The following is an 11,931-nucleotide window of genomic DNA, read 5'->3' on the forward strand; positions in this document are numbered from 1 at the left end:
GGGGGGGGAGAGATATTGGGGTCCGTAACTGAGCGACGTTCGCGGCAGCCAGCCTCACCCTGATCCTGTTACCCGGCGGGTGTAGCGGGTGGCCTAGCTCTGGGCGTGCCCGGGGCCAGGCAGGCCAGGCAGACCAGCTAGCAGCCTGCCTTACTTGTCGTGTTGGGAAACCTCTCAAGGGCGATACTTAAGCCTCGCCAGGGGGTGGAGGGCTGTCATTGCAGGGGGTGAAGCGAAGTGAGTGTGTCGCGGTCGGTCGCAGTCGGTCGCCGCCGTTCGAACCGAACCGTTCGGGTTTGAATCACCGACCGGTTTTTACAACTCGCACCGCTCTTCGAAAGACAAGAACTGCCGGAGAGGCCGACCAGGGCCAACGCAGGCCACCCTGCAAGACCCGCTTAAGCGTGCTTATTTCGCGTTCCGTCGCTAGTGACTTAGCTGTCAAGGGTCGAGTAGGGCCGCGCAACGCGCCCCGCACGGTCCAACCATGATCCCCGTCATCTTCCTCGCCCTCGTCGTGGCGGTCAAAGTGTTCAAGAAGACGACCCCCAACGGTGAGAATATCTGATGGACTTCCAGCCGCTGCCGCCAGAGGCGTGTTTCCGAGGGGTAGAAACCCCGGTCTATGCCAGCTGGCTGCTTCACGACGCGTACTTTCGTAGTTATACTGTACCGCATGCACGGGTGCGGGCGGGTTTGCCCATGCTCGCAGGCCACGGCTCGTTACGACCCCGTGCGAGTAGGCAATCCGCCCGCACGCGTGCATGCGGTACAGTATAACTACGAAAGTGCGCGGCGTGAAGCAGCCACCTGGTGTAAAAACGGCCACCAGCCTCTCTTTGCCTATCCAGATTCACGTCGAAATCAAAAGTTTAACCCTTGTACACCACCTCCTCCCCACCTTCTACACATGCCCCGCTCTTCCCGAGACTTCGTGCACAAAGTTCACGCTCCTCTCTATTGCAGGTAAAATCACGGTCTACCTGGGGAAACGAGACTTTATCGACCACCTCGACCATGTGGACCCGATCGACGGCATCCTTGTGGTGGACAATGAATACCTCAAGGGTCGAAAAGTATACGGACAGGTAAGTTGGCATTCCCCCGGCCCAGTGTTCGAACCTCCTCAGGACCAACAATTTGTTTGCGCTTCCCTAGGTGACGACCACGTACCGATATGGTCGCGAGGAGGATGAGGTCATGGGGGTCAAGTTCAGCAAGGAGATCGTGTTGGCCCGCGAACAGATCGTGCCGATGACGCACCACGGCGACGACAAGATGGAGCTCACACCCGTGCAGGACAAGCTCGTCAAGAAGCTCGGGCCCAACGCGTACCCCTTCACCTTCAAGTTCCCGCCCGCCTCGCCCTGCTCCGTCACCCTGCAGCCCGGCGAGGACGACTCGAGCAAGCCCCTCGGCGTGGAGTACACAGTGAAGACGTTCGTCGGCGAGAACTCCGAGGACCGCGGTCATAAGCGCTCCTCAGTGTCCCTCGCCATCAAGAAGGTAAGCGCCGGCTTTCGTTCGTACCCCTCTGTCGTCGATTGTGTTTTTCTCTCACCCACTGATCCTGCTCCTCCAGCTGCAGTACGCGCCGCCGACCCGGGGCCGCCGCCTCCCCTCCTCGCTCGTGTCCAAGGGCTTCACCTTCTCGCAGGGCAAGATCAACCTGGAGGTGACGCTAGACAAGGAGATCTACTATCACGGCGAAAAGTTGGGCGCCAACGTGACCGTCAACAACAACTCCCGCAAGGCCGTAAAGAACATCAAGGTGAGGCCGCGGCCGAGAGGGGACCGGAGGGGACGCGGGGTTTAAAGAGAAAGAGGGTGTCTCGTCATGGGCGGTGCAGTGGCGGAGCGGGGTGGGGAGGGGAGGGATGGAGCCCTGCCGCCGTAGCACCACCAATTGAATTAACCTGCTTTTCTGGCCCCACTGCGGCTGCCGGAAGGAGGAGGCATGGGGGTAGGGGCGGGGAGGACAGAAGTCAAGGGAAAAGAAGGTCAAATGTTACATAGTGAGCCATTGGCACCTGCGCCCCGCTCCGCTACCCCCCAAACCCCCATTGGGAAAACTCATCTGACCCACTTCCGCTGGTCGTTTCCGTTCCAGGTGTACGTCGTGCAGCACTGCGAGGTGACCATGGTCAACGCCCAGTTCTCCAGGCACGTCGCCTCCCTCGAGACGAGGGAGGGCTGCCCCATCACGCCGGGGGCCTCCTTTACCAAGACATTCTATCTCGTCCCATTGGCGTCCTCCAACAAGGACAGGCGCGGCATCGCGCTCGACGGCTACCTCAAGGATGACGACGTCAACCTGGCGTCCTCTACGCTGGTGGCCGAGGGCAAGGCACCGAGCGAAGCGATGGGCATTGTCATCTCGTACTCGCTGCGCGTCAAGCTCAACTGCGGAACACTGGGCGGCGAGCTGCAGACGGACGTGCCCTTCAAGCTGCTGCACCCCGCGCCCGGTACACAACCACCCCTCTCATCTAGCCGACACAGCGTCCTGTGTTTATTCTTCTCTATAATGTAATAATCTCTTTCCCTCGACAGGGACCGGAGCGGGAGAGGGTGGCGAGAAGAAGTCGGCGATGAAGAAGGGCAAGAGCCAGGAGCGCTCTCGCTACGAGAACTCGTGCTACGCGGATGACGACGAGGACAACATCGTGTTCGAGGACTTCGCGCGGCTGCGACTCAACGAGCCTGACGAGTAAGGGGTGCACGAGCGGCGCGTAGGCCTGGGAAGGGGGTAGGACGGACGCCGCCCGCCCCGGCCAGAGGCCTGACCAGAGGCCCCGGCCAGAGGCCCCGGCGAGCAGACCAAGCAGGTCACCAGCTCATTCCAAACACTTCCCTGGCTGAACGCGGAGGCCGAATTCTTCTTCTCAGAACGTGAAGTCCAAGAAGGGCTCACAGCCGCGTGGGTCCTTCCCGGCCTGGAGGCGCCAAACACACCAGAGAATCCCCGTTCCGCTATACTGTGCATCTTTTGAAAATGTATATCGACTTATCATTTGCCGAGGAAAATAAGCGGGGGAAACTATGGCCATTTCTCCAGAGACACCCCTCTCACCGACTTCTTTTTCATTTCCGTTTGTTCATTTAAGCAAGTACACAGTCATTAACTTTTGGTAGAATAGGCCGCAGCGTCTTTTCTCTTTTTGCTAAACCATGAGAGCATGTTTCCTTTTCGACACAAGCCCCGCCATGTTTCGAAAATATCTATCTATAAATTTGTAGTGATAATATAATAATAACGTGATAATCCGTGAGCGTGCGTCTGCGTGCAAACGCGTTTGTGTATGTATGTGTGTATGTGTGCGTGTGTACTGCGTGTGTACTGCGTGTGTACTGCGTGAGCGTGAAGGTGAGCGACTGAGTCTGAATGGCGTTGATGGTGATATGATCCTCCGCGCTCTAGAGGTCTAGCTTTGAGTCGGAGCTTTGAATGAGGTCTAATTTGCATAAGCGATCGATGTAATCAGCCAGTGCGAACATTTATAAACCTCGACTTATACTTAAAAAAATACTGTAAGACACGTAGGCAGGTCAACGGCATTTTTATCCTGCCACTGATTTGTATACCTGTAAGATTCTGTTTTTTGTACCGATTGATGGTTCTATGATAGAACCTTGATAGGACCGATAGAAGTTGTATCAGTCCAGTCTATTAATTGATCGAACACATTGTAATTGTCTCCATCGTTTTCTATAACTTGAGCCATGAAATATTTTTGCTCAAAACTTTTATTGAAAGCCACAGAGAATGGAAAAATCATGATCAAGTTTCCTTTAGAATGAAGTAATGGTGTAAAAATGGACACTACATAAGTACTAGGCAATCGATAAGGGAAGGACATTGTGAGTTAACTTGTCTGTGGCAAACCCTTTTAGAGTAATCAATTTTTATAGGTTTTGTCAAAAAAAATCCATCCATACTTCTCGGAGAAACAAAATTTAACATATAAAATAACCTGAATGAGTATCAGAAAGTAACTGGAAGGAGCGCTTTTGCGCAAATCGCCCTGTATAATTACTGTATCTTCATCTACGATCTATGATCTATGTTCATCAACTCAATACTTTGTAAAAATATTTCGTGCCAATAAAAAGCATTTCCATCACAACACAGTTATTCGAAAGTCAATTAGCAGTGAATGGTCCCCGAATAATATTTCCATATCTGGCACGAGGCTCTCGACCCATCCCCGCGATTTACCACATAAAAAAGGTCACCCTTGCCGTCCCGCAGCACGCGCCTGGGGTGAGGCTGCTTCACCTGTGGGTCTCCTCTCCACTGCACCTGTGGGGTGGGGAAGGAGGGGGACCCTCACAAACATGAAAAAAAGGCGGGGGGTGACGGTCGTTTGAAAAGGGGGAAGAAAAAAAAGACCCCCCCCTCCTTCCCCATACTCCTTTAGACACGCGACAAGGACCCCGCACCCCGCGGTGGTCTTCGTTGACCGACCAATGCCGGATCGAAGAAATTGAAATTCTAGAAGAACGATTGACGATTGGGAAGGTAAAACCGCAGCCTACCCAAGGAAAGCGTTTTCCTCACGAAGACGTCATTGTGATCTCTTTCTGACTTTCGAGGTAACAACGAGGTCTTCGTGAGAAAGAATACGTTTTCCTTCAGTACTCAACTGGTTGCCTCGTCCTCGGAAAACACTGAAAATTTGGCGAGATTTTCATGTTGATTCATCGCAACATTCCCGCAACAACCCCTTTCGGCTCCTCGAAGAAGACGAGTGTCCCACTACGCCGCGCCACTCCGCACGCATTAGCATGTACTGCCGGCCGGGCCGTGACCACCCCTCCGGAGCCGGGGATCACCCAGAGACAATAGGGGAGGCAATCAAAGGAGTCTCGGGGGAGAAGGGGAGGGAGGGCCGCAGCCGGGTCAGCGCGGACCTGCCGGTGTCCGTGTGGGAACGTCCGCAAGGTGCGCGCCGACCAGGCGCGGCCCGCTCGCCGACCCCTGACCCGAGGGTGACCCGAGGGTGACCCGAGGGTGACCCGAGGGTGACCCGGTGGGGTGACCATACGGACCACGGAGCACAAAGGGGTTAACGACGACGATGATGAGGGGACCGACACCGGCGCGTCGCCGTGAGAAACAAACACGGAAGAGAAAGAGGCGAGCGGGGCGTGTCCGGCCTGGCGTGCGGACCGTGTCCACGAGGTCCACCCCAGGTGTCCACCCCGCGGTCAGCACGCGGTCAGGATCGAGACGGAAGGTGGCAGCAGCCAGGCGGCAGCCACGTGCGGACGGGGAGACAGGTGTTCGTTGACCTGCCAGGCACCGCTCAACAGAGCCATTAAGATGCCGACACATGTGACTTTTCCCCCGTTCACGGCGGAGATAAAAATTATGTCAAAAATTTGACCGTTCGTCAACGTACAGTGCACTTGAACTGAGCAGTTTGATCATACAGGATGGTCCACAGACCCCTTCCTTTCTTTTGCTTATACTGTACCGCATGCAGGCGTGCGCGCGGACTTGCCTACCGTCGCTCACCGCGGCGCCTTATTGCTCCGTGCGAGTATGCAACCCGTTCGCACGCCTGCCTGCGGTACAGTATTAGCAAAATAAAGGAAGGGGTCTGTGGACCACCCTGTATAAGAAAATGAGTTTCCACCTTAATTTGGAATTCCCTGACTGTGACCAGATCCGCGAGGGTCGTTTTACCCTCGCGTTTATCGTTCGAACACTGAACTTTGAGCCTTGAGTCAAGTCTCCCACAACATCCTCATCAAAACCCTTAACTCCCTAGTATCTCACCTTGCGTCTCTTTTCCAGGCAAGTACAGTAGGGCGGTGAGTCGGTGGTGTCCGGCGACCCGCTGCCTGTCCTGGCGGGGCTGACCACGGGCGTTCCGGGCGTTCCGGGCGTTCCGGGCGTTCCGGGCGAGGCGGGCTGCTTGGCGGTGGCCGCGGAGCGCGCGGGGGTGGCGGGGGCGGTGGGGCACGAGTACGGCGCGGCCGCCTCCAAGCTCTCTTGCGCCACCGGCATCGCTTCTGTATCCGCACGCACTGCTGCTGGTTTTGCCCCTTTTTGTCGCCTCCTCGGCGCCGTGATCCGGCCCCTTTAATTCCTTTTTGCCGGGCGGGTGGAGGCGCTATGCAGAGTCACGCCGGAAGCGGGGCCGCGTGTGTTTCGCAAAGGATCCAGCAAAAACCGACGTTGTGGGTCAAACTTAGACGGTGATGTGGTGGCCGTGGAGACGGAGGTGCAGCAGGGCCGGGCGATGCGTCTCGAGGAGCGGTCGGACTCGGACTGACTGGAGGCTCCGGCTCCGGGACACTGGAGGGATGCAGACCACGTGACCAGCCGGGCTCGGCCTGCTCAGGTGTCGGACGGCACCGACCATTCCCACGACGCGGACCTGCCTCCGTCGTCTCCTACCCCCCTCGCCTCTCCCCTGCCCGTCCGAACCCTTCCCTCTGTCCCTCCGAGTCCGCGTGCCTCGGTTGGCTGCCGCTGGTGTTGGACGAGGTCCTTCGGCCTGACCCCTGTCCCGCGTCGCCCCCATCTTCCCCTCGCCCTTCCATTCAAGTAACCAGTGGCTATTTCATAACCTACGCGACCATCGGGGCGAGGGGAAGATGAAGCGAAGATGCCCCTTCGGTTCGGGTCATCCTCCCGGCCGCGCCTCCCCTTCCAGCGGCCGAGGGTGCATCCGGACTCTGCCCGGCCGCGGACGCATTGTTCCAAACGGGGAGGCCACAACCCTTTCCGTCCGGCTGGCAGGCACCGGCCGGACCAAGACGTATCGGCAACGGACGGGGAAACGGTCATCGTCTGTCCTTAAGACAATGCGCGATGAAAGCATTAGGTCGAAATAGCCCTCCGCGGCCACGTAGGAGAGAGAGGGAGAGATAGAGAGTAACGGACAAGAACCACGGCCTACCACGGCTGAGCGCGCTGCTGCTGCATCCTCGTTTCTGTCCTGTACTCTGCCAAGTAGCTCGCCCCTTTTTGGTCGTTATACTGTACCGCATACAGGTGTGCGGGTGGCTTGCCTACAGACTCTCACCACGGCGCCAATCGCCCCGTGCGAGTGCGCAACCACTCCGTAGACCTGCATGCGGTAGAGTATAACCAGAAAGGGGCGCGGCTTTTAACAGCAACCTATGTTATGGTTTCAGGTGAAAAGAGTAAAAAACTGTGTAAAAATTGCCTTCTTTTCTCCTTTACCCACGAAGGAAGAAATACTCGGTCCTATGTCGCGCCACGTTAGGTGAGTGGCCCCGACCCTGCCGTCACCCCGTCAGTCAGACGGTGACGTCACAGTGACGCAATGCTGGGAAAATATCGCGTTTAGAAACTGGGTCTACTGTTGGGCCCGCCGCCCACGCCACGCCCCCTCGGATCTTCGACCCGCCCGCTCCGCTCATACCTACACGGTGGAGAGCATGTGCGCCGCGCGCCGCGCTCGGCCCGCGCCGTCCCGCGCTCGTCCGGTCAAGGGGTCAGAGGTCAAAGGTGGAACATTGCTGCCCAGTCAGACAAAATTTCCATAATAATAAAACAAAAATATTTAAAGAACAGCACGTCAGAACGATTAAACAGCGGTCAAGCTAATATCGGGCAGGCGGCAGGGCTACGCATGGTAACGTTGACCCATGCGTTGACCCTTCAGCTCCTAAGCTTTACGAACAAGAAATTGGGAGTCGATAGGCGTGCCCACACAGCCCACTGAGTCGGTGAGGGCACCCCGCCTCCCGCCCCTCGCCAAGCCCACCGGGCACACGGACACACGGGGTGGCTCACGGTGGTGATCTTGTCAGCCGCTCAGTCAGCGGTCCTGGGTCGCCTGGGTCGAGGGAAGCCCCTCACTGCCGGCCGGCACCCTACACTGCCCGCCATGCCGGCCCGGGCCCGGCCGCTGCAGCACCCCCGCACCACCCCAATGATATGACCGAGCGGCGACAACGCTTTGCTTTGCTCCGCTCCGCCACGACACCGAGTCACCGAGTCACCGAGATTCCTCCTTCGCGTGCGCGCCGAGGTGGGTATCGACAGGGCAGACGTGTCGCGGAGACGTGGCGCCGTAAAGACGGCGACGGATCGGCTATTGGATCAGGCGCGTGGCTTCTTAAGGACGGCGGGCGTGGAAGACGGACAACGTGACCACACGCCAGCGCGACAGCCGACAGCGCAGCGCCAGGCACCCCGTCGCACAGTGCCACACAGTGTCACACAGTGTCACACAGTGTCACTCTCCGTGTCATGGTGTCACACTCGCGACCGACTGGGCGACGCAGCTAGTGCTCCGTCCGCCCGTCACCGGCTCGGCGGTGGCGGTGGCCTTCTGGTCGCGTAAAGATCGCAGCCACGCAGATAAAGGGGGTGGCGTTCGAAGAGGACGGGGCACGTCCGTCGCGCTCCCTCGCGCTGCGTCCGCGGGGGCTGCTTCCGAATCGCGAGAAGGGGCGACTTTTTACATGCAGGCCGGCGGCGGGACCAGTAGGACCGACGACACGATCCAGTAGGCACCACCGCGGGAACCGTTATGAAGGATGAGAGGGGAGGGGGAGGGGGCGGCCGCAGTAGCCGGAGCCGGAGAGGGGCACAGAGGAAGGGGTAGGGCCGGCGCACATTGTCAAATACTGGTCCGCCGAGGGCCTGCCAGACACTCGCCGCCCGGTCACCAAGCCGCCATGAAGCCCACGAGAATGCTATTGCACGTAAGTCGGGACGGGAAGTAAAAATGTACCTGGTGTTTCAGAACCCGATGGGAGTAGGCAGACCCGCAACACTGCCGTGTACGCTCTGAAACACCTGGTACATACTAGGTGGCTGATTCACGCCGCGCACTTCTGTAGTTATGCTGTACCAAATGCACGAGTGTGGGCGGGTTGCCTACTCGATCGTCTCGTAAGGCGCCGTATATAGGGGCGATAGGCAAGCCCGAGCCCACCTGCACTCGTGCATGCGGTACACTATACCTACAGAAGTGCGCGGCGTGAATCAGCCACCTGGTACACTCTGTTAGCATGGTCGATTTTATTTCGGAAGCACAATGATCACATCCATTTTGTCTCTTTCGGAACAACTTACATTAATGTTTGCTCAGCACGAGCCGAAGCGGTCATCTTTGTTTTATTCCTTACAAGAGAACCCGGTCACTGCTCGGCCAACGTAAGTGTGATGCTAAATGTTGAGCAAAGGGTCGAAGGAAGAGCCTGTAGACAACGCTCATCAGAGCAGGTAGGATAGGGGAGTCGAGGTAAGTTTGGTAAGTTAAAAAGAAAGGACAAGCAAAACAAAAGCACGAAACGGGGTCAGTGGTGACGTCGGAGTGGCGATGTGGACAAAGTGATCCAAGTTGAAGTCAGATCGAGGCAGGAGGGTTACTTCCGAAGTCTGTTCGGACCTAAAGATAACCCGCCCCATCCGTTCTCCCCCAGGCCACCCTCGCACTGGCGGCGACCGTCGCAGCCCTGGAGCCGCCGGCGCCCCCAGCCAAGCCGTCCTCCATGTTAGGTGAGCAGCCCTTGTAGGGTGCGTAGTGTGAGCAGAGAGGGTGAGCGCCCGAGTAGCCTTACGACGACACCCTCCTCCACGCAGCGGCCGAGGGGCGCGATGCCATTCCTGACATCCCGGACCTCCAGGATGTGGACAGCGAGGCCGAGGCGAGCGACACCAAGATGTTGGCTGCCGCCGGGGGCGCAGGCGCCGCCGCGGCGCACGGACACGGCAAATTCTTCCAGTGAGTACGCCACCACCCTGGGTGCAAGCTGTGCAGGGCCCTGTTGTTCGACCTGACGACGCTGCGTAGGGACTTCTACTCGCTGCAGTACGGGCCGCGCCAGGTCGAGTTCGGCCACGTGTGCGAGGACCCCAACGAGTGGGAGCAGCGGTTCGAGCGCAAGGACATGGACAAGGACCACCACCAGGGGCAGGTACATGCCGCTCATGTTTTGCGGTGCTTTTCACGCTGACTCGGTGGTTGCCTTTGTGGTGAAAATTCTTCCTCATATCTATCAGTCCTTCATGCTGTCGCGGACGCGGTGATCGCTCGCTCTTCTTGGGTCTATCCCCGCTGTGCTGCGGGCTGCTGAATGAGGTGTGCGTCGCCCTGCTTGTCTGTCTGTCTGCCTGTCCGCCCGCCTTGCCCCTTGCGCAGGTACGGCCACCACGACGGCAAGGATCACTATGAGAACGGCTTCCGGCGCGGCAACGAGCACCACTTCCACGAGCGGCACGAGAAGGGCGCACCCAAGCACGGGCACTTCACCACCAAAGTAAGACACGGCAGCGGTGCTGGTGCTGGGCTGAGAGGGACAAACAGCAAAATCATTCGGTAGGCACGCGGTGAGTAAACTAATCTTTCGCCGTCCGCGCCCGCGCCATCTCTCGCGGACTGTCAGGCTGAGCTGCAGAACCGCGGGCGTTTGAAACTCCGCCGTCATCGCATCATCGCATCGCCGAGTTGCGCACGCTGCCGGTTCATCACCAGTCACGCGGGAACGAATCGGAAAGCGCCGTGCGCCGGGTCCAACGCTCCAGGAAGAGCGCCTCCCAGCGCCGCGCGCGCCCAACGCTGAGCCGTGGCCGAGCCACCACGCCACGCCGCGCATATTTGGATTTGTTTAGCGCCGCCGACCGCTTTGTCTTAATAATGGCGTGCTTGTCGTCCCGGCCGGGCCGGGCCGACGGGGGAGTGAGGTAACTAGTTCTTGCACGCGAGCGAGTGGGCGACCCGCCCAGGGCGACCCGCCCCGCCCGGGACATGTCGTGCTCATCGCGTGCAGCTGATGCGCCGGGCGGCCAATGAGACAAACTAAACTTGGGCCGCCGCTTCCTGCAGCGAGTCGTCTGACGGCATCGTCGTCCGGAGGGTGCCATGGCGATGGTGGAGGTCCCGGTGCGCCCCCACCTACCCCTACCCCCTACCCCCTTGTACAGCGTCTGTTGTGATTCTAGGTGCGCTGGGGAGATAAGCACGGAGGCTACGGCGAGCACTACTGGGACTACAACCATGGCGGTCACCATGACGGCGGTGACGTAAGTGTCCGAGTCCCGTCGGTTTGACCAGTGCGACCGCGTTCTAATGTATGTGTATTGACCTCTTCAGGGCGGCGATGGCGGAGGCGGTGGCGGCGGCGAGGGGGTGAGTAGACAGGTCTAGACAGGTGCGGCCGTTCAGTAGGAGCGACGATTCGCAGATTGACGCCCTTCGTCTGGCCCGCAGAGCGCGCCGATTCCTGACATTCTGGAGCACCCCGACGACGAGCGCCGCCCGCAGTTCAAACGTCAGTCCGCCTTCGACCAGGCTGGCGCGGCGTCCACGACGGGCGCCGAGTCACCGCCGGGGAGGAGCCGCGCCTACCGCAAGAAATACGTCCGGCCGACGACCACCCCCGCGACCCCGACTCACCCCGTGCCGAAGGCCAGGACCACGCCGAGACCGCAGCCCTACCGCCAGCCGCCGCCGCCACCCACGGCCGGAACCGGAGCCCCGATGCACGCCAGAAACACGAAGTCCGCTGCCTTCTTCACCCCCGACTTCCCTCCGGGCGGCATGTTCCAGAGCGCAGCGGCAGCCGCGGGCCTCGGGCCGAGGGCAGCGCGACAAACACAGACGGAGGGTTCTACGGCGCAGGCGCACGCTGCCAAGGCGCAGCCGAAGGGACCGGCCAAGGGACAGCCAAGTGGACAGACAAAGTTGCAGCCAAATGGACCACCCAAGGGACAGGGTGCCCCAGGGCCGGGACAGGTCGCCGCCGCCCTCGTGCGTCGGCTAGCGTTCGACCCGCGGACTGGCAGAGTGCACGACGAGGACACGGGCCAAGTATTCGTGCTGCAGCCAGTCAGCTGAGCCAGCGCATATGTTTACTCACTATTTATATTTTTGTAATTAGACTCACCTTATCTGAGCAATGCGATTTGTTTTCGATCGATCTCGGATTTACCTGTAT

General features: G+C 59.0%; 2 protein-coding genes across 3 annotated transcripts; both read left to right on the forward strand.

Annotated features, from left to right (window-relative positions):
- Nucleotides 1-196: 196 nt before the first annotated feature.
- On the forward strand, nucleotides 197-4,131 carry LOC113210870 (arrestin homolog). Its single transcript, XM_026429038.2, has 6 exons — nucleotides 197-554; nucleotides 967-1,088; nucleotides 1,159-1,506; nucleotides 1,583-1,771; nucleotides 2,111-2,468; nucleotides 2,554-4,131. The coding sequence occupies exons 1-6, from the start codon at nucleotides 488-490 to the stop codon at nucleotides 2,712-2,714; spliced, it is 1,245 nt and encodes a 414-aa protein (XP_026284823.1). The 5' UTR covers nucleotides 197-487; the 3' UTR covers nucleotides 2,715-4,131.
- A 4,452-nt stretch (nucleotides 4,132-8,583) lies between these two features.
- On the forward strand, nucleotides 8,584-11,925 carry LOC113210866 (POU domain, class 3, transcription factor 2-like). Of its 2 annotated transcripts, none has more exons than XM_026429036.2 (7): nucleotides 8,584-8,694; nucleotides 9,418-9,493; nucleotides 9,578-9,719; nucleotides 9,789-9,912; nucleotides 10,937-11,017; nucleotides 11,088-11,123; nucleotides 11,205-11,925. In XM_026429036.2, the coding sequence occupies exons 1-7, from the start codon at nucleotides 8,668-8,670 to the stop codon at nucleotides 11,829-11,831; spliced, it is 1,113 nt and encodes a 370-aa protein (XP_026284821.1). In that variant the 5' UTR covers nucleotides 8,584-8,667; the 3' UTR covers nucleotides 11,832-11,925. The 2 variants fall into 2 exon arrangements, with proteins under 2 accessions (XP_026284821.1, XP_052132532.1); XM_052276572.1 differs by lacking the exon at nucleotides 9,789-9,912 and adding an exon at nucleotides 10,137-10,254.
- Nucleotides 11,926-11,931: the final 6 nt, after the last annotated feature.

This window comes from Frankliniella occidentalis, unplaced genomic scaffold (genome assembly GCF_000697945.3).
Source record: "Frankliniella occidentalis isolate FOCC.00 unplaced genomic scaffold, Focc_3.1 Scaffold3426, whole genome shotgun sequence".
NCBI classification, from domain to species: Eukaryota; Metazoa; Arthropoda; class Insecta; order Thysanoptera; family Thripidae; genus Frankliniella; species Frankliniella occidentalis.

Coding starts and splice junctions, on each gene's coding strand:
- LOC113210870 (XM_026429038.2), top strand. CDS start 488: ATGATCCCCGTCATCTTCCTCGCCCTCGTCGTGGCGGTCAAAGTGTTC. Junction 1,507..1,582: donor TGTCCCTCGCCATCAAGAAG/GTAAGCGCCGGC, acceptor CTGCTCCTCCAG/CTGCAGTACGCGCCGCCGAC. Junction 1,772..2,110: donor AGGCCGTAAAGAACATCAAG/GTGAGGCCGCGG, acceptor TTTCCGTTCCAG/GTGTACGTCGTGCAGCACTG.
- LOC113210866 (XM_026429036.2), top strand. CDS start 8,668: ATGAAGCCCACGAGAATGCTATTGCAC. Junction 9,494..9,577: donor CAAGCCGTCCTCCATGTTAG/GTGAGCAGCCCT, acceptor TCCTCCACGCAG/CGGCCGAGGGGCGCGATGCC. Junction 9,913..10,936: donor AGGACCACCACCAGGGGCAG/GTACATGCCGCT, acceptor TTGTGATTCTAG/GTGCGCTGGGGAGATAAGCA.